Source organism: Lathamus discolor, chromosome 1 (genome assembly GCF_037157495.1).
Source record: "Lathamus discolor isolate bLatDis1 chromosome 1, bLatDis1.hap1, whole genome shotgun sequence".
NCBI lineage: Eukaryota > Metazoa > Chordata > Aves > Psittaciformes > Psittacidae > Lathamus > Lathamus discolor.
This window is the reverse complement of record NC_088884.1, coordinates 141,363,379-141,382,228: the sequence shown is the minus strand read 5'-3', so window position 1 is coordinate 141,382,228 and position 18,850 is coordinate 141,363,379. Positions and strand designations below refer to the sequence as shown.

The following is an 18,850-nucleotide window of genomic DNA, read 5'->3' as shown; positions in this document are numbered from 1 at the left end:
ATTCTTTCAATACCAAGGACTTGTATACCACTTTTCTTCCTTCTGTTTTGAGAAAGAAGTCATTCAGCACATCAACATTTGAAATGCTGCAGGGATGATGGGCAGAGCAGAAATGGAGGAGGTGTTGGGCTGGAAGATGTTAAGGGCTGCCATCAGCTAGCCCTTTGATCTAGAAACACTTCCAGACCTGGTTAAAACTGCTGGGTCTGCTAACCAGATGGCAAGGACTCCCTGTGTTACCAGCTCCTCCCTCCTGGATTTTCAATTCCTATTAAAATCAATGAGACTCTGCTCCCTTCAGAATTTGAACATCCCTGCAAATATTTTACTTGTTAAAGTACGAAAACCAAGCACAGGAAGCCAATGAAACACTGACAGGTGTACAGTCGTGCTTGGCACCGCAAAAGCATCATTCACAACCCTCCCTTTCCTCACATTTGCCAATAGAAATGCAAAGCGACTTCACAAGAAGACAGTAAAATTACACTGGATTAGAACAGGTTCATCTGAGGCCAGAACTAGGTAGTAGCAGGAAAACTTGGGGACTTCACCAGAAGCAGCACGATAGCTACTACTAAATATTTTGGCATTTCTCATGGTTTGACATCAAAACAGCTCTGCCTCTGACCTAAGGGTTCTAGTTAGCTGTGGAACCTCTGCTAGTTCCCAGAGTGAAAGAATGCAAAACTGGGACACAGACACTTTATCTTGAGCATGTTCATGCAAGAACGCTACAGCATCTCCTTTTTACAGCCCCAGTGAAATGTTTTGTGTCCGTCTGTATGTTCTAACACAGCAATTCTGTTTATTTTATAGGCTTATAATAAAAAAATGACACTTTATGAGCTACATGATAGTATTTCAACAATACCTTGTTGTGACATGATATGGTGTAATTACTTAGCAGGAGATACTACAATTTATTGTTATGTCATTGAGTCATACCCTTCAGGGCTTCAGACTGGTGTCTTAGTTTGCTTTTTTAAGCCATACAGACTTCAGCTTACAGTCAAGGGAAGCATTAAAACATCCTAGAAATAAAGACATAGACCAAACATGCGCCTGCACACAGCACCGTGCTGGAAAGCACTTCCCTGGTCCTTTCACCTTCTCTCTGTTTTGCTTTAATAGCACTATTCACTGAGCTAATCATAATGAAAGAGAACATAAATTTTGATTCAAAAATGCAAAAAAGGAGAAAGGTATGTTCCATTAGGGTACTATTCAGGCAGTTAAATACACAGACACATCCTACGAAGCTAGAGATGCTCAGCACCTACTACTGACTTTACCCGTGAGAGGAGGCATGTAATCGGAGCCCCAAAGGATGACCTCTCCACCATCCACAAGCATCATTGCTGGCTTTTCATCTGTCCACAGTTTGTGCTGCAGGACAGGGCCTTGCCAAGCACAGCATTGTGCCTCTTCCTTAGCGTCAGTTTTAGGTACCATGTATCAGTCAGGAAAGGACACCGTTGTATATGGCACGCTGTAACAACTGTAAGCACAATAAAGTGAATTGGTGCCATCACCTTTCCCTAACCACGGGTGTTTGAGACAGTAGGGCAGAATGTTTGGGGTTTTTTATAAAGCATGTCTCCGAGTGAATTCCCCCGGTCTACAGTGGGTACGAAGATAAGCAGCTCCGTTTCACAGGCGGTAGAAACTCCTTGTCGAGCAGCAAGCACGGCCTTGGGCAAGCTGAGCCACCCCACCGCCACGGCGTGCGCGGAGACCCTGCGCCTCGGGAGCACAGCGAGCCGCGCCGCGGGGCCGGGCCGTGTCTCCTCGGCCCAGCCAGCCCCAAGGCGGCCGCCGCTGCCCCGCTCCTGCGCCTCCAGCTGCCAGCGGAACCGGGGAGCGGGAGGACTGGGACGGACACACACCACACACCTGCCCAGGTGCCAGCCGCGGCGCTGGGCAGGCGGGGAAGCCGCGAGGGGCCGGCCCAGGGCCGGGGACACCGCCTCCTCCTCCTCCGGGAGGCCGAGGCGAGCGGAGCCGGCAATCCCCCTCCCGTCCTGTCCCGTTCCCTCCCGTGCGGAGCCTCTCCCCGGCGGCGGGCGGGAGCGCACCCGGGCACGACGGGCTGATCACAGCCATAGCCCCCCCGGCGTGGGCCTCAGGCAGCCGGCAGCCTCAGTCCCGGCGGCCGGAGCGGGCGAGCGGCCAAGCCGGGGAGGAGGCGCGCAGGCACCTCCGCCCCGCGCTGCAGCCGCCGGCCCGCACCGCCCCGCGCTGCCTCGCCCTCGCCCGCCTCGCCTCGCCTCGCCCGGCCGAGGCGCGGCCCCGACACCTCCCCGGCGCGACGGGGCTCGGCGCGGGCAGCCTCGGGGCGGCAGGGCCGGGGGAGCCGCCGCCCGGCTCCGCGCCGCCCCGCTCCCTTTCCCAGCCCCCGCCGGCGAAGCCTGCTCGGCGGCAGCGCCCCAGAGCGAGCACCTCCCTTCCTTCCCCCCGGGGGCTGGGTGTTGCTGTTTTGCTGCCGCCGCCGCAGGTCGGCCGGGGTGGACGCGGAGGGAGGGAGGGGAAAGGGTGCGATCGGGGCCGGGTGCCAGGCGCACGCCTCTGCCTGACACACGGCAGGGGAGGAGGAGCTGGACGGGCAGGTTTGTCAGCGGGGCGGCGGCGGCCCCGCTCCTCCGCCCTCCCCGCGCCGCTGGGGATAATTGGTATGTGTGCGAGTCCGTCTGCCCCCGGGAGGCAGGGCGGGAGCGCGGAGTCAGTGCGTGCCCGGCTGTTTGTGCGCGGTGACTCGCCCCGGCCCCTCGGCGGAGCCTCCACCGCGGGCGGGGAACCGCCCGGCCGCGCTCCCCGCCGTGACCCTCCCACCGCCACTCACCCCGCCGGCCCGGGGAGCCTGGCAGGGCGAGCGGCGCCGGCGTCATGTGACAGCGCGGCCCGGTGCCAGCAGCCCGGGGGGAAGGCAGGCGAGCGGGCGGGCTGAGGGCGGGAGGCAGGGCGGCGGGCGGGCGGGCGGCTCCTCCTCGCACACAGACCAGGAGCCACCGCGGAGGCTTCAGCCGCGGGGACTCGGGACACGCCGGCCTCGCGCCTCGGTGCTTCCGGAGCGCCCCCAGCCCCGCCACCCGCGCGACCCCCGGCACTGCGGGAGTCTCCGCACCGCTGAGCGTAAGTGAGGAGCGGGACGGGGGGCGCGCCGGGTCGGGCTGTGCCGGCTGCGGCACGGAGCTGCCGGAGGAGGAAAGTTTCCACGCGCTCCGGCGGCGCGGAGCCCGGGGCAGCGCGGAGCGGGACGCTGCCGGAGTGGGGGGCGGCGGGGGCAGGGTGTCCGCCGGGCCGCAGCCGCGGGGGCAGGGCTGGTGCAGGGGCTCACGGCGGGGCGCTCTCTCCGCCGTGCCTGTGAAACTTCCTGCGTGGCCGCCGAGGCGGTGAGGCCGCGGGAGCAAGGGGGCGACCGCTGCTGCGCTGCGCTGCGCCCGCTCGGGCGAGCAGCGCACCTGTGTGCCCGGCGGCGCCGCTCGGGGCCGGGGCGGCTCCCCCCCCCCCCCGCGGCGCCTTCCCCTGCCGGCCGCTCTGCCTCCCCGGCGGGGGCGACTGGGGCCTCCTGACCGCCGGCCCCTGGCGGGAGGGCCTGCGCGCCGCCCGGCCCTCGGGGCCAGCTGGGCTCCCGCGGGTGTGACAGGCTCGTCTCCAGGTAGGGGCTGAAGTGTGACGGGAGCCCGCACGGGATGTCGTGCGGGAAGTATAGCGGGTGCCCTCTGCTCCGAGGAGACGCCAGGGCAGGAGCTCGCCTCTTGGCCGTGTCCCACCAGCGGCGCGAGGGTGTCCGGCGGCGGCGTGTCCCCAGTTTAACTCGCGGTCAAGGATAAGTCGAGGATGAGATCGGCTCTCAAAAATCTGTCCCTCGTACTGACACCTAACCTGAGCACCACTCAGATGGGGTGCAGGTGAAGGTAAAATGCATAGCGCCTAGGACAGCACGGCTAGCTCCACTCTAGTATGGAGTTAGAAACAACGACCGTAATTAGCTTCCCTTTTATGGATGCCGTTTGGGCTTTTGCTTTTGCTTTTTTTTTTTTTGGTTTTTTGTTTTTAAGCCGAAATGGGAATAGGAGTTATTTGCTTCAGACACTTGTAAGGTGAGTGCCTGGCACAGCTAGGGGATCCCTGGAAAAGCAAGGTTCAGCAACAGAAGCCCGCGCTGGCAGATCACAGCACCTAACCTGACTTTGGGAGAAAGCTATTTCAGAATAGCTCAAGTGGTCATTCAAGAAGTGTACGAAAAAGAATACATCACATTTGCTCCCCTGGTGATTTGGCTACTGTACCTGCACTGTCTGCTGTGTTCTGCTTGCTTCCTTGCCTTTGAAAACTCAGGAAGTGTCACTATTTGTGGAGCTGAACTCTGAAGGTTTTATTGTTGGCAAACCTGAATTTGGGTGGCTGATAGGAAAGCTCTGAAGACTTGACTTTATTTGAACTAACATCCATAAATGTTCGTTACTTGTATTGAAAACAAAGGATTACTCGGCTGCTTCTATAGAATACTTTTGAGATACACTCACTGTCTTGATAATCGCACGAGGAGCTGCTGCTTGTGTGAGAGGAATCACATCTGGATTTGATATTCCTGCCTGACCCAGAAGAGACTTATTTCAAGCTAACTTTCCTCTTGTATTTTTAAGAATATTTTGTCTAGTATCAAAATACAAAAACCCTGAAGCTGACTTGAGTGGATTTTTTATATTTTTTCCCAAGCAGGCACATACTTCCCTCCCCCCGCCCCGCACACCCTGTTACTGCTGTGTCCTACACCTCAAGGAAGACTGGGGTTAAGGGCAAGGGAGAGAAAACAAAGATGCTAAATGGTGTCTCTCACTTCCCTGAGAAATGGGAGAAAAATCTCCTCTTAAGTAGCAGAGCTGCAAGTGAGCCCTTAGGTACTGTGAGGGTTTGACCCAGGCAACACATGTTTAAGCCAAAACCAAGAGTCTTCAGGTAAATAATAAGGTAAATGTGAACAGGATTAGTCAGAGATGCAGGGATAATCGAGGTAGGAGTTATACAACCACCAAATTACTTACATTTCCAGATATTCAGTGTGAAGAGAGTAAGGAGCTGATACAGTTGGTATAAAACCTATACCCACTTGTTGCTGTGTAGATGCTGTACTAGTCAGTTGTCACCTCATGCGCATTGTTAAACTCCAGCCATGAACCCCATAGCAATTATTAGTGTTACTGTGGTACTTGTCCACATAATTTGCTGTAACACATTCTCACATTGGATAATATTAGATGTCTCATCCATGGTATGTAAATAAACAATGCAAAGTATGTAAGAGGAGAGAGAGTATTTGAAATAACAGCTTTGAAGGAAAATGAATACCGAAGTTACTCTATTGTATGACATCTAGACGAGATGTGCTTTTTCCCTGCCTCATGTTGACAGCTTATTTCATTTATTCACCTGTACATTTGGGTGCTTCAAAACTAAAAACATTCTGTCCATGGAAAATCAGGTCCCAAGATGAAGCCTGAGTTAGCATGAAACAGGGATGTAGAAGCTAAGCATGTGATGGGTTAGAGAAATATTCATGAGTGCACTGAGTTATGTTGGTCCTCAGCTACTGAGCAGTACTGAACACAAAGTGAGACATGGTCTAGGAGCAGCCCCTAGCTTTACAGGTCACTCCTGCAATGGTCTGATCGCCTTGGCTCTGTCTGTGAAGAAGATGCTCGCTGTCGGGCTGTGTGCTGCCTGTTTGATGTCATGAAGCTGTAGCTCTGTTTAGCTTCTGGCATTCTGTACAACACAGTAATAAACCAACTTGTCTTAGGGAAGGTTTCAGCTAATCGTCATGACCAATGGTGTCTAAAAATCTCCTAAAAATCTCCTGCTCTCTTATGTTAAGGGAGCCTGTTTGTAAATAGGGCAGGTCCCCTGCATAAGGACAGTGTTTTTATTCACACCCAATGAACAAACACCTCCACCCACTGTTGTTGTTTTAAAAGACTCCAGCTGCTCATGAATATAGGGTCAGGGAGGGCCGCCTAAATGTTTCTCTGTGCTTTCTCCCCAGCGCAGCCAGCAGAGCTGTTTCCTGTTCTTTGTTTCAAGGCTGGGGTTTGCGTCACACATTCCAAGTGGCATATGTGGTGCTCTTTCCTGTTTCAGGCTGTTTTCTGGCAGATCGGTAGCCTCGTCCAGGCCCCTTGTCACTGCCCCTCAACTCCCAATCCCCACCCAATGAGTTATCATGTCTCTACACACTCATGATTGCTTAAGATGCCTGTGTTATGTCATAACGAGGTTTCCAAGTTAACCTTTAACGCACACCCTCGATTCCAGTATAGTTATGGGGTGTACTGGAGAGCTTCGCTGAAAACTTGTACTCAAGTCCCCAGAAAGTTGTGAGCCAGTTTTCTGCTCTCACTTGCTCATCAGCTGATCTGGAATTGCTCCATTAAAGTCACAGAGTTACACTGGTGTGAAAAGAGTATGAGAAGAGAATCCACATCCTTGTGTAGGCTCATACATGTGAGAGTTTTGGCTTCTGACCTTACCCAACCTGAATGGCCCACCATAAGCACTTTGTATTTCCAGCTCTCGAAAGGAATAGGTTTTTTCTTCTTACACAAACTAGAAGATTTACTGTCTTCCAGATGTAATACAGAAAATAAGTCACTGCTGGCTATCTTTTCTTTGGAATAAATAGGTATGGTTGTCCCACGTTTTGCATTTTTGAAGGCATAAAAATATTTTTTTTACTCCTGTTTTTATATTTGTCTTTTCCCCTGACCCTGTTGCAGGCAGACATAAACACTGAGAGGAAATTCAGGAAGAGAGCATAAATCTTTCTGTTGCTTTGGATCTGACAGAAGAAGAGCTAAAGGACCTAAGCCAAAGCTCATTGAAATCAAGAGAAAGACTTGCATTAGCTTCAGTGGGCTTGAATCCGGCCCTGGATGAAAATGCAAGATGTAGTGTTTATTCTTCTCTGTCATTTAGGGGCTGGGATATGCATGGTTTCTGTATACACAGAAATTATTTCCACACTTTCATTTTACCCATTTTTTTTATTTCACTCATCTTTAAATGAGTGAAATAAAAGATTACATTTTTAAAGTGATTTTTTTTGTTCCTGCTGTTGCTCTTTTTGTATGCTAAAAGTTAGCTGTTTGTGATTATTGCAGGTATCTTTTAGGAAGTATTTGAACTACATGCTTTAAACTTCCTCTTTCAGGACTTACTTGTATGTGAAAAATAATTTTTACTGAATTATGTGCACATCCTTACATCAACTTGTTTTTTGTCTATTCAGAAATCCAGATAGCAAGAAGTATTTGGCTACACAGTCTTGGTAAGTTATTTATTGATTATTTTCATTTGTCACTCTCAGTTATTTTTACTTAGCTGTTTTTTCTAATACCATGGATTAGTTTATCCATTAGAAAATGATTAAATATCTTAATTCCATTACTGGTAATTTGCACAGGATTTCAGACATACTTAATTTTTTTTTTTCTCCTGACAGAGGAGAAGTGTTGCATTTAACTGCCTTTAATATTGGAAACTGGTGTATAATAAATGCAGTGAATTTTGTGGTTCACACCTTTTTGTAGCCAGAAGTTCTACAAAATCAGGGACTGAGATTAAAATTATAATAGTTTTGTAAACCAACTTATTAACACTGCTAACAGGAGGCCTTTTAGAGTTCTTTTATGCTGGCAGCATTGAAGCTTTGTGTTTTCATTCTGAGGCTAGCTGCTTCCAATCCAGAATATGAAGTTTGGCAGAGCTGGTTTTACAAGAGATTTAACCCTTCCCTCTTTAGCATTCACTTGATGCCGAGGCTTTCTTTGAGGGTTTTGTAGCCACAGTTGGTATCTCCCAGGGGAGGGAAGTGTAAGTGTAGATCAGCCAAATGGAAAGATAAAACTCTTAACAGGTTTTTGATAGTAAACTAAGTCAGAATGGAAAGAAAAGAACCCACCAAACGTATGGTCTGCCTATCATGCAGTCACCATGTATTACTAACAGACTAACTTGATCCACAGAGGCATGACAGACTTTCCACTAGGCAGCTTTGAAGACTGCCTGATTTGTACCTACTACACCATCCAGCTCTTCTCCCTGTTTTTATTTATTCAACTTCTGTAGGTACATAGAAGGTACCTACATGTTGATGTAGGTACATCAACATTTGCCCTGTATTCAAACTCTCAGTGAAATTAATCCTTTAGGCTATTATTCATAAATGTATACTTCCTTTTTTAGGGTTAGATTTTTTTTCCTTCTTCCCCATACTATCAGAAATACTAATTCTCTGTTTCATGGTTCATGGTATAGCAGAACGCTTTACATGAGAGAATAGTATTTTGTGTTATTTTTCCCTCGTAATAAAAAGATAGGGTTTATATTTATATTTTTAAATTACCTTCAAAATTAACCTCTTGAGAGAAACACAACAAAAAAAGTTCAGTTTGGAAGGGAAAGATTATCATACCATTCCACATACTTCACTTGTTTTCAAAAGTCTGATCTTTTATCCTTACTAGACTGTTTCTCCTTCTAAGAAGTAGCCTGAGACAGGAAACCAGACAGCAGTCTGCCGTGATAAGGGAGAATATTGTCTAATGGAGGTGCCTCGAGCTTTTCTTTCTCTCTCCCTTAGGTTCAGTAAATGTAGAAGTGAAGGTTGAATAGGGTTTACTTGGGCCCCATTTTTCCTTAACAGAGAAGACATTTTCTTAATGAGCACTGCAAGAATGTTTTTGCCCCACGTTTTACATACAAGAAAGCCATTTCCAGGCATGTGGCTTCAAAGAACCTGCAACAGTATTGTAAATTTAATGGACATACTGATTAGTCTGCTACACAGCTGATAAATTATTGTGTCAAAGCAGTTCCAGGTCAAGGTGAAGTCAGCAAAGTTACGATGCCCAAGTTGTGCAAAAAACCCCAGATTTTTCAGCCTGCTTGCAGTTCTGAAAGGAGAAAGGTAAAAGATTTTCAAGTCAGTAAAAAGCAAAAATAAGCTCAAATACTGAATAACAGAATCCTATACAAATATGATTTTTCTTCATGCCTATCAAGTAAAACTTTCAGCAGCAGAATTTTGCCCATGTTAAAAGTTTCTTTTTACATGATATCCTGAGTTTTTCAACCGTTATTACCGTTTCCCAGTGGAAATCCAGTGAATAAACACAGAAGGCTGCCGATCAGTGAAACGATTTCTTGATGATTCTTCATGATTCTCCCACTGATTAGTTCTTAATGGGCTGGCTGCTGCGGTCCCTTCCCCCAGGAGTGTGTCCGGGCCTTTGCTCCTTCTGCTCTTGCTTTGGCTGTCTGACTGCTGTGCTGAGCTGGAGAGTTTCTTTGCTGGCTGCTATTTTGGGGCCCATTGCAGTTAAGCGCTTGCTTACTTCCCATTAAAGTTAATGGAATTTTAGAAACACTTTTATGCTGACTCAGGTCTTGATGAACAACTGGTACAGTAAGTGCGAACACATCTTGTTACTAGCCCTGGAAAACACTTTTTGTGCATTTTCCAGGGGATCCTGATCTCAGAAACTTAGTTTTTCTCTGTCAAACTCTCTTTCAAGTTTGCACTGAAGAAAACTTCTCACTTAGGTTCAGAAAACCTCCCCACCCTCTGGATTTCATCAGTGGAGCGTCTTCTGATGTTATCATTCTCCTTATTATCAGGGGAAGTTTGACTCCAGGTGTTAGAGCTCCATAGTATTAGAGCAACAGCCTAAGTCCCAAAGGTCTTGGACTGAAGAGCTTTGGCCACATGACTTAGGTTGGCTGCTAGATACCAACAGTCCTGCGAGAGCTGCAGTGTCTTTGCAGAAGGCACTCAAGCAGTGCTAATTTAGCAGATATCATTACATTATTCTGTAATTATACCAACAATAACAGTCATACCTTGAAGCTTCTAGACAAAGCCTTGCTGTACCACGAGGCGGCATTACTTGCTTCCCCCAGGCACAAAGACTGAGAAAGCAAGCCCCATGCATGCTTTTGTGCAGAGTGCAGAGAGGCAGAATTTATGGTCACCACCCTGCTGTCTGCAACAAGAGTCAGGACACTGACTACTCTTCCAGGTATTTAATGAGAGCAAAGGCTCTATGTCAGAGGGAGGCTTTGCAGTTGTTGGATGTGCACGGTCAAAACTAGCTCTCCACCCCACCCTTTCATAACAGGTTTACAGAGTTGGTGGACCTTGAAGGTAGATGTAGGAAGCTGTCAGGAGTAGCTGCAGTGCAGTTGCTCTTCTCCAGCTGCTCTGCAGTGTAGATGTGTAGTCTGGCTCCATTCTTTAACCACTTTGCTTGTTTCATCCAGGGTAAATAATACGTACAAGTCCTTACTGTCAGAATACACCTTGAGTACCTTTAAGCTTTCATTTACTCTTAATTATGTCTCTGAAACAGTAAACCATACCTGCCAGGAAGTTAGTATCACAAACTCTTCAATCCTGACAAGGTGATGAGCCCTACCGATGCTGAACTTCCCTTTTGGAAGGGATTCTTCCCTTGCATATCGGATCATAAAGGCAGAGTTTGTGTTTTTTCTGGCTTGCTGTCTTCACTGGATTTAGGAAAACACTGAAGGACTTTGCCTGGACTTCACCTTGCACCTGTCCTTATTTGCATACAAAACCCAATTGCTTCATTTGTCTCTCTGAAGTACAGGGTGTGAGCAGAATTTTATCAAAAGCCATGTCCTGTTTGGACAAGTTGGGCTGACTTGGCAGAGATCCACAGGGTGGAGTGAATGGGAGGAGGCAAGAAAGTAAAACTGGGTGGCTTGTTAGCAGAAAAAGAGAGGGAGAGCAAAAAAAAAGAGGGTGGAATGTTTGCCTACCGGATTGTAGTTAATTATTTAGTTTCAGATTGCATGCATTTTAAATTCTTCTAACCCACATGAAGAAAGTCCTTTAACGCGGAACAGTTTATCTAATAACATGAAAGACAAAGGCCCTTATTTTTTCATACACTTAAAATGAATGTATTGTTGTCCCCTCACTGTTTTTTCCAGGGTAGCTCAGGAATGTGATTTGGTATTTTGATTTTCCAGAAATTAGTTGTATTTACTAAACAATTTGTGGGCTTCCAAACAAGCACATTGTGAAATCGGTGTGTAAAGTAGAACCCAACTGTTTTTTCATTCCTCTGTAGTAGAAACAGATAAGACTGTTTACCTTCCCTGTTGCCCCCTTCTCAGATGTTTAGAAGAGAGAGCTGGGAGGTTTTTAATTAGTAGGCATGATTTTACAAATAGCCTAGGAAAAACTACTGACAACTTAGTAGAATTAGCATGCTTTATTTGTGTATGCGTTGGGTGTGCATGTAGTTACTTGTGAGTGTGGTCCAAGCAATCAATTTGGAGCATTATTTTTAAATACAAAGAGAATTGTTTTGTGAGTTTGTTTGCAGCCTTCGGGAAGTGTATTTCTGAGCTAGACTTTAAATGCCGGACCCAGAGCCGGTTTATACTGACTATAGCAACTCCACCGGTTTCCACCAAATAAGAATCTGACCCTCTGCTCTGGACCAACATTGTATATTAATTATTTTTGCTTTCTTGAAAATTGGTTTCCAGTCTCTATCAATGGGGAAAAGAAACACTTAAAAGTAACATGCTAAAGAAGTGCTAGATTTCTGTACTATGATGCAGCAATAAAAGTTAACATTTTCTTTTGCTGTTCTTCGATGACTACACCTGAGAAAGGCTGGGAATTACTTTTCACTTTTATTTCATGCAGAACACTATGTTACCTGTGTCGGTCTAACTCCTACACAGTAATTTAGAGCTCTCTCAGGAAACACTCAAATGTGTAGCATGACAGTGGAATGTTTATCAACTGTCTTTCACACACTTGCTTGGGAGTAAAAGGTGAAAAGGAGTAACTTAAACTGAAGAAAATAAATTTAAAACAGCAATGGCAAAAAGAATAGCCTGGAGCATGACTGCTTATGTAGAACAAACTCCTTCCTTCTCTTTCTTTCCTTCTCTTTCCTTCTCTTTCTTTCCTCTCCTCTCCTCCTTTCTTTTCCTCTGTTCTCTCACCTCTTCCTTCAGTAAAGTGCAGATCGGTATGTCACTTTATCTGTGCACATACAAACTGAAAATTGGAACTTTCTAGAAACCTGAAAGCAAGTAACTCCAAATTCTAATCTGAGAAGCTACGTTTTACTGTAAACGTTTTTATGTCTGAAAGGATAACTTCTTTCCTGTTTTCACAATGCATATATATGTGTGTAGGAACGTGTGTGAAGTGTATTTCATGCATAGATAGATGGATGTATTTCTGGGAAGACAGACTTTGAAATGTTAGTTCAAGCTATGTGAAGCATTAAAAGCCTGTAAAATCAACCATTCAAAGAAAAACAGTATAATCAATGACCTTCTCTCAAACATACTTGAAGTATTAAATTAAAAACTTACAAATTATCGCAACTTTTAGCAATCAGTGCCATCTTATTCAACTGCTTCTGAAATAAAACTGTGTTAAGTTTAAGCTAGAAATGAATTGAGCTGCTGGGTTTGTTTCACCTTTTTTTCTCGCAGCTGGGTTCTCTCAGGTCTTTGACCTGTGTAAAAAGAAGGAGGAAGATACTTTAATTTGTGATACTTGTTTGTTTCCATTATTCAAAATGTACACTGTGGTAATATGTTTCCAAAAGTCTTTAAGCTTTATTCATATACCTGCATAATTAATGATAGACTTGTAACAACTTGTGCCATCTTTCTCTGGCAGCTCTTAACAAATTCTTGTCTATAAGTACACAGGATTGTTAATTGTAAGAGTGTTCATTAGTGCGGGCTTATTAGAATTGTTTTAATTTGAGCAGGTACGTCGTGAAATTTTCATTTAAATTTCTGGAAGAATTTTGCAGCCACAGCTACAGCTCTGCAGTTGAGCCTGTAGCCTGCTTCCGTAGGGTGAAATTGGGTGATGTGCTCTGGCTGTATTCGTTTCTTTCCAGTGCCATCTACTGGTCAAAACTGATTTGTGTATTTCTTATTTTTTTAAATAAGCTGGAGTTGGGCAAGAGGTTGAACACAGTGTAGAGAAAACAATTAAAGCTGCACAGAATACAGCCAGGTCTTTTGAAGAGCTTTTCTTTTGTACAATAAGCACAAGTTGTTACTGAGTTGTCAGTAAATCTGTTATCTCAGGGAAATAACTGATGTATTTTTTATGTTAAATCATTGCACCATGTTGAATGTACCTCTCCAGTACGTTAGTCCTGGATTTGAATCTTTCTTGTGTGCTGATTTCAATGTTACTGTATGTGAAAGTTTCAGCTTCTCTATTGGAACTCTTATCCTCCCCAGAATCGGTTCCGTTTGTTTATATAAGATAGCTCTGAAGTTGTAATGCTGATGAGAAATGCCTAGTCTAGACTGTGATGTCCTTACACACTGACACTAGTGAAAGTGACAATTCTGTGATCTTGGTATGCTGACATGCACAATAAAAATACAAATTCACTTCCCTTAAGGTGAGCAGATGTCCCTTTGTTTCAATAGCAGTTGAGAGAACAACAAAAACACTTAAATGAAGCCCAGTCAAATATTTAAGATGCTGTTTAGAGATGGGTAAATATTCACATTCGTCTGACAAAACAGTACTTTCTCTACAGTTCAGAAGTTGCCTAGGGGTTTTCCTGTAGCTTTCTAACACCTTGTCTTTCCCCTGCAGGCCAGGACATCAGAGGCATTAGAACAGGGAAATAAAAAAGATGCTAATGTTTGACCCAGTCCCTATCAAACAAGAAGCCATGGAGCCTGTTTCAGTGGTAAGACTTTTATAATACATTAGCCTTTGTAATGACTCCACAGTTTTTCCACCTTTAAATGAATCCTAAGACTTCTCTTAAGCTTTGAGTTAGCTTAGGAAAGGCTGTGAAGCTATATTTTGCTCTTAGGGCAATGGAATTCACATTCTAGGAAAACTTTTTCTGTAGTTTTTGAGCATATTGCCCCTAAATGACGGGCCCCATTACCGTGCCCCATACCCAGAGCAGAGGAGATAACATCCGAGTTACCTCAGCCATTGCGGTGCAAATATGATCTCTGTAGTTCATACAGCTGATGGAGGTAGGTTGAAATTAAGTTAGCAGACTTCACAGTGAAGTGGCAAGAGCCTGTGTTTTTAATGGTACTCCTTTGAACTAAATGAACAGCTTCTCACTGTCCCCTTTTCTGTTTCTCTCTTGGTCTTGACAGCATGCTTGGGGCTAACCCTGCTTTCAGAACAGCAGAAAATTAATCCTGACCGAAAAAAGAATGGTTTTGGTTGTTTGGTGGTTTTGGTTTTTTGGGTTTTTTTTTTTTTGTTTGTTTCGCTGGGCAGGATGGGTGCATTACCTACCATGTGAACAGATGAGAGCCAGGGCAGTAGAGGAGGAATGGGGAAAAAAGGGGATGGGGGGACTTCTTAATTGGTTTAATTTTCTGTCAACTTGGTGTGTAGGGTTATCTCAGAGGAGTCTGACAAGAAGAGCAGCAGGAACATGTAGCTGGGGGTGAGACAGTGGGAATTGTGATGATTTAGGCTGCCAGGGAAATAGAGCCTCAGGAAGCAGTTTCATGTGTACTTCACCTATTCAATTGCCGGCTGCTGCTGAAGAGCAAGGTTCAGGCTTTTTTTTCCTCTTTCCAGCTTTGTGTCTCCTTTGTATGACATGAAGCAATTGTGTGGCCACAGAGTGATTTGGATCCTTTGGATCAGCTCATTTAATGGTCAGAATTGCTAACCCACCAAAAATACCCTTATTTTTTGGTCAGATCAGGAAGCTGATCTGACTTTGTGCAGCCGCTCAATGCTGGAGCAAGGGGAGGACAACGGAATGGGGCCTCCCCTTTCAGCAGCTCCTGCAATAAGATCAGGTTAAGTGCAACATGAAACCACACCCCTAGAGAGGCTGATCAATTAAAAGGGTAAAGTCAGTGTGCATAAATAGAGTGCGTTAAACTCATGCTCTGGATGGCATCTTCCAGTGAAGAGTTTGCTTCCTGTTTTATTTAAAATGTGGAGTAATTGTCATCAATTTAAATGCATCTGTAGGCAGTCTGGTTTCTTCAGTGCTATTAATAACACTTTTTGAGAGTTAAGTATATGTGCATTTTAAAGTTACAGTATGGCTTTTATAGGGTTTATTTACTTGAGAGGCATGACAGAAAAATAACCGATCTATCACTAAGAGTGTGTGACAAATTACAGTATATGGGTCAAGAAAGAGCCTTAGTATTGGACAGTCTGTCACTTCAATCACAATTATTGCATAACTTGATTAAGATTAGTGGTGATTACCTACAATTATCTAAGAGTATCTAATGGTATCTATCAAAGGCAGAAAATGGGCCACTTTTACAACAGTGTCATTATGTGAACAACAGGAAATCGTTATAGAGACGCTGCAGCCTGTCTTTTGTACACATGTGCCTTCATCTCCCAAAGAAGGTCCTGTAGTGGCTTGGATAATGCACATGAGAGACACAAGATCCTGCCCCCATACAGCTGTGTGCTTCTGTGAGATGGGACAGGGTTGATCCTTCACCAGGCTGAGCAGGAGAGGAGTGAGCAGTCTTCCCCAGACTGGCAGATGAAGGAAGAGCTGCACTGGGAAGAACAAGGGAACATTTCTGAGCCAAATGCACTGCAAGGCTTGTTCTGTACCACATGCTTCTTGCAGAGGTGTGGTACCTTCCATGCGTTGGACCTCTGGAGTCATCTTGGGTGTTCTTATAACTCAGTGTCATCACTGTGACCAGCCATTGGGGGACTATTCAGAGCATTTTACCAAATCGGTATGCTTTCCTTTTTGTTATTGCATAATAAAAAAAAAAAGCAGGAAAGGAAAAGCAGACATTCCAGAGGAAAGGACATTTTTTGAGCAAGGTCCCCCTCATGGAGATTACTCTAGTTTCCCTTGGGCTGACAGCTTGTGTACACACACAGGCTGTTCAGCCCCAAGCCCTCGAGGTCCTGGCTTCCCCAGCACTTCCTGGTCTTGCAGCTTCCTTGGAGCCCTTGCCACCCCAGGTCCCCAGCAGAAACTACTCTGGAGACACCTTTAAAGGGAGGAATCATGGTGTGTAGAGAACATAGGAAAAGATAGGAGCCACTGAGTGTGTTAGTTTTCTTGACCTTCTTTTCAGGAGGTGGAAGGTAAGAGAAACTGGTAGAGTGATGTTTTGGAGGTGCTGAGCATAGCATGCATTTCTCTGCAGGCTGACATAACTCAGAAATCTAAAATCAAGATTTATTTGTATTGTATCTTTCATTCTGATAGTATCATTAGAGGCCAAACGAAAAAACTAAGCCCCTTGGGAATTACTCATTATTTTAGCTGAGCATACACTGTCCATAGATATAAAATCTGTCTTTAAAAAATCCTGCTGGTTGGGATGGGAGAAGGAAACAAATTATAGTTTTGACACTACTGTATTTCAGGGCGTGTGGCTGAAAGGATTAACTATACTTCTCAGATGACTGAAGCTCGCACCCACAGTATTTCATCACTCTACCAACAGCTCATGCTGTTTACTGAATTATCGAATACATCTTGTGATAGTTCCTAATGAACTAGTGACAAAGTCATCTGAGCCCTACCTAAATACTTGCTGCAAGGACTTTTTAAACATTTGGATTAAAACTAGTTGCCATTTAGTGAAAGAAGTTGCTTTTTGATGTGTTACCATTTCTCTTGGAATTGAAACAATCGGCCATTCTCTGTGCTTCCATCAGTCCTGGAACTGTTTGTTTCACCTGTTTTTAAAGGTAGTTGTGTGCTACATGAGGAGTTGAGCTCTAAAGTAGTGTATCGGAATACAAATCTTATGTGGTGAGAATGCTTTTTTGTGTATTAGCTACTGTTTGGATTAAATACAGTTCATCCTCTCACGTGATACTGATTCAGCAAATGGCTTAAGTAGGTAAGCAGGCTCTTCACCTGTTTATGTTTATCTAAGAGGCTGGCTAAATTTTAAAGTTAAATTCATAGGGTTAAGTAGTTTATAAAAGACTTGGTGAATTGCTTCAAAATCTGTTTGCCTGTACAACAGAGATGATGTTTCACTGGGGCAGTATAATCAAATTTAGCAAATTATATCAGGTAAGTGCTTGATATCATTTCCTTGTGGAAGCAGCGGTCTTCTGGGTGCTGGTAGATGTGCTTGTGACATATGTGTCCAGTCATTATCATTGATAGATTGTCAAGAGAAAAGCATGGTGATTCTCTCTTTTGGATTTATCAGTTTAATTGTATGAGCCACATGGATATGACTAAAAAATATTATAAGTTCCTTTGATTTATTTTCCAGTTTCTTTGTGACTTCAGTACTCTGGATTTTATTGTGGTCAAACAGCTAGGAAAGGTAAATTAATTGCTTCGTAAGACCCAAAGAGGGAAAGCGATGATGGCAAACACAAAACAAGAGCTAGATGGAGACTGTAAAGGAATGTATGTTGAAATACAATCCTGCATTTTTACGGTGATCTACCACAGTGACATGCCATTCTGCACAGGGATGTTTAAGAAAGCAGAATTTACAGGGAAGAGGGAATTTATTGGGGTTTTTTTTTAATCTAAGTCAGACCAAACTCCTGCATACACTGTTAATTCCCACAGTAGAAATCCAAGGAAAATGTATGAGCTTAAATATGTTAGGCAAATAAAAGAACTACACTAAATTTTCAATTGTTCCACCAGAATACTTCACATAAGTTCTAGGACAGGTGAGAAAAGACTGCTTCTGCAGGCTATGAAGTAACAGTCCTGCTTCCTGCAGTTGGTGGCATTTAGAAAACCAGAGATAGCTGGGCTTTTTTTTGGTTTGCAGTTGTTAATGCCTCCATATTTACATGGAAGTGTGAAGTCTTCCTTATTTTCCCATCCTGTATGCCCAATGGGGTACTTCCCTGGCAAAGAAAGGGAAAGTGACTTAACCAAATTTGAAAACAGTCAGCCTCGTGGCAATTGCTGTGTCCCAAGGGTCTAGAAACAGAACCTTTGCTATGCTAAAAGAGACAGGAAGCTCAGCTTCAGAACCGGGGCACAGATCTAAGTGTGACTTAACTCCAGACAAACAGGATTTCAGCCACATTTTGTTGTCAGTGAAGCAAAACTTTCCCACCAGTGTCTGACTGATAGCAGATAGTCACCTTTTCATTGTTGTAGCATCCTTCTCAACTTTTTCACCCCTTTTCTTCCCAGCACAGATGATTTGTCACACTGCATTTTTCTATCACAACTTTATCTGCAGTTCAGACAGAAACAGCAATTCAGATCACAGGAGGAGTTTAGGAAAATGATTTAGTTTCCCCAGACTGCCAGAAAAATTAGCTGCTGTTAAATCTGTGCCAAACTTCTATGCAAAATAATGCAAGGCATATGGGGTGGAATACCGAGTCCCTAAAATACTCAAGTATTTCTTGCTTGTCTAAACATGCTTTACTTAACTGTTCTAGATTACATTTCTCTGCACAACATTTTAGTAGTTTTTCAACACATCTGGTGTTACTTGAAGACTTGAAAGAGGATAACTGTTTGTGTAGAAAGGCTACAGCTTGGGGATGGTTCATTTTTTAATAGACCCATTGCCCAAATCCCTAAGACTTAAATTGCAAAGTCTTTTTCCTTTCTAGTATTCTTGCAGTGGAAGAAATGTTTGTAGGTCATCATTGTTTGTGATCATCCCTGGCAAACCTGCAGCACTATAAATGCACTGATGCTGAATGGTGGAACACTTAGAGTTTGTTGAAGCTGGGTAGACTTTGTACTGTAAACCAATAAATGGCAATTTTAACAGAAGTATTTAATATCTCTTAAGTGTTTAAACTTTGATCTTTTTGCCTATGCCT

The 18,850-nt window shown here is 44.7% G+C and overlaps 1 protein-coding gene across 4 annotated transcripts in view; it reads left to right on the top strand.

The window, feature by feature from the left end:
* Positions 1 to 2,586: 2,586 nt before the first annotated feature.
* The window catches only part of KLF3 (KLF transcription factor 3), a 28,859-nt gene continuing 12,595 nt past the window's right edge, over positions 2,587 to 18,850 (top strand). The window contains exons 1-4 of one of the 4 annotated variants that reach the window (XM_065699133.1): positions 2,587 to 2,669; positions 7,286 to 7,324; positions 8,022 to 8,120; positions 13,685 to 13,781. In XM_065699133.1, coding sequence (XP_065555205.1) covers positions 13,725 to 13,781 — 57 coding nt within the window. In that variant the 5' untranslated portion in view covers positions 2,587 to 2,669; positions 7,286 to 7,324; positions 8,022 to 8,120; positions 13,685 to 13,724. Of the gene's footprint in view, positions 2,670 to 2,693; positions 3,130 to 7,285; positions 7,325 to 8,021; positions 8,121 to 13,684; positions 13,782 to 18,850 lie in introns of those variants that run through there. The other 3 variants (XM_065699118.1, XM_065699125.1, XM_065699110.1) reach the window with 3 other exon arrangements.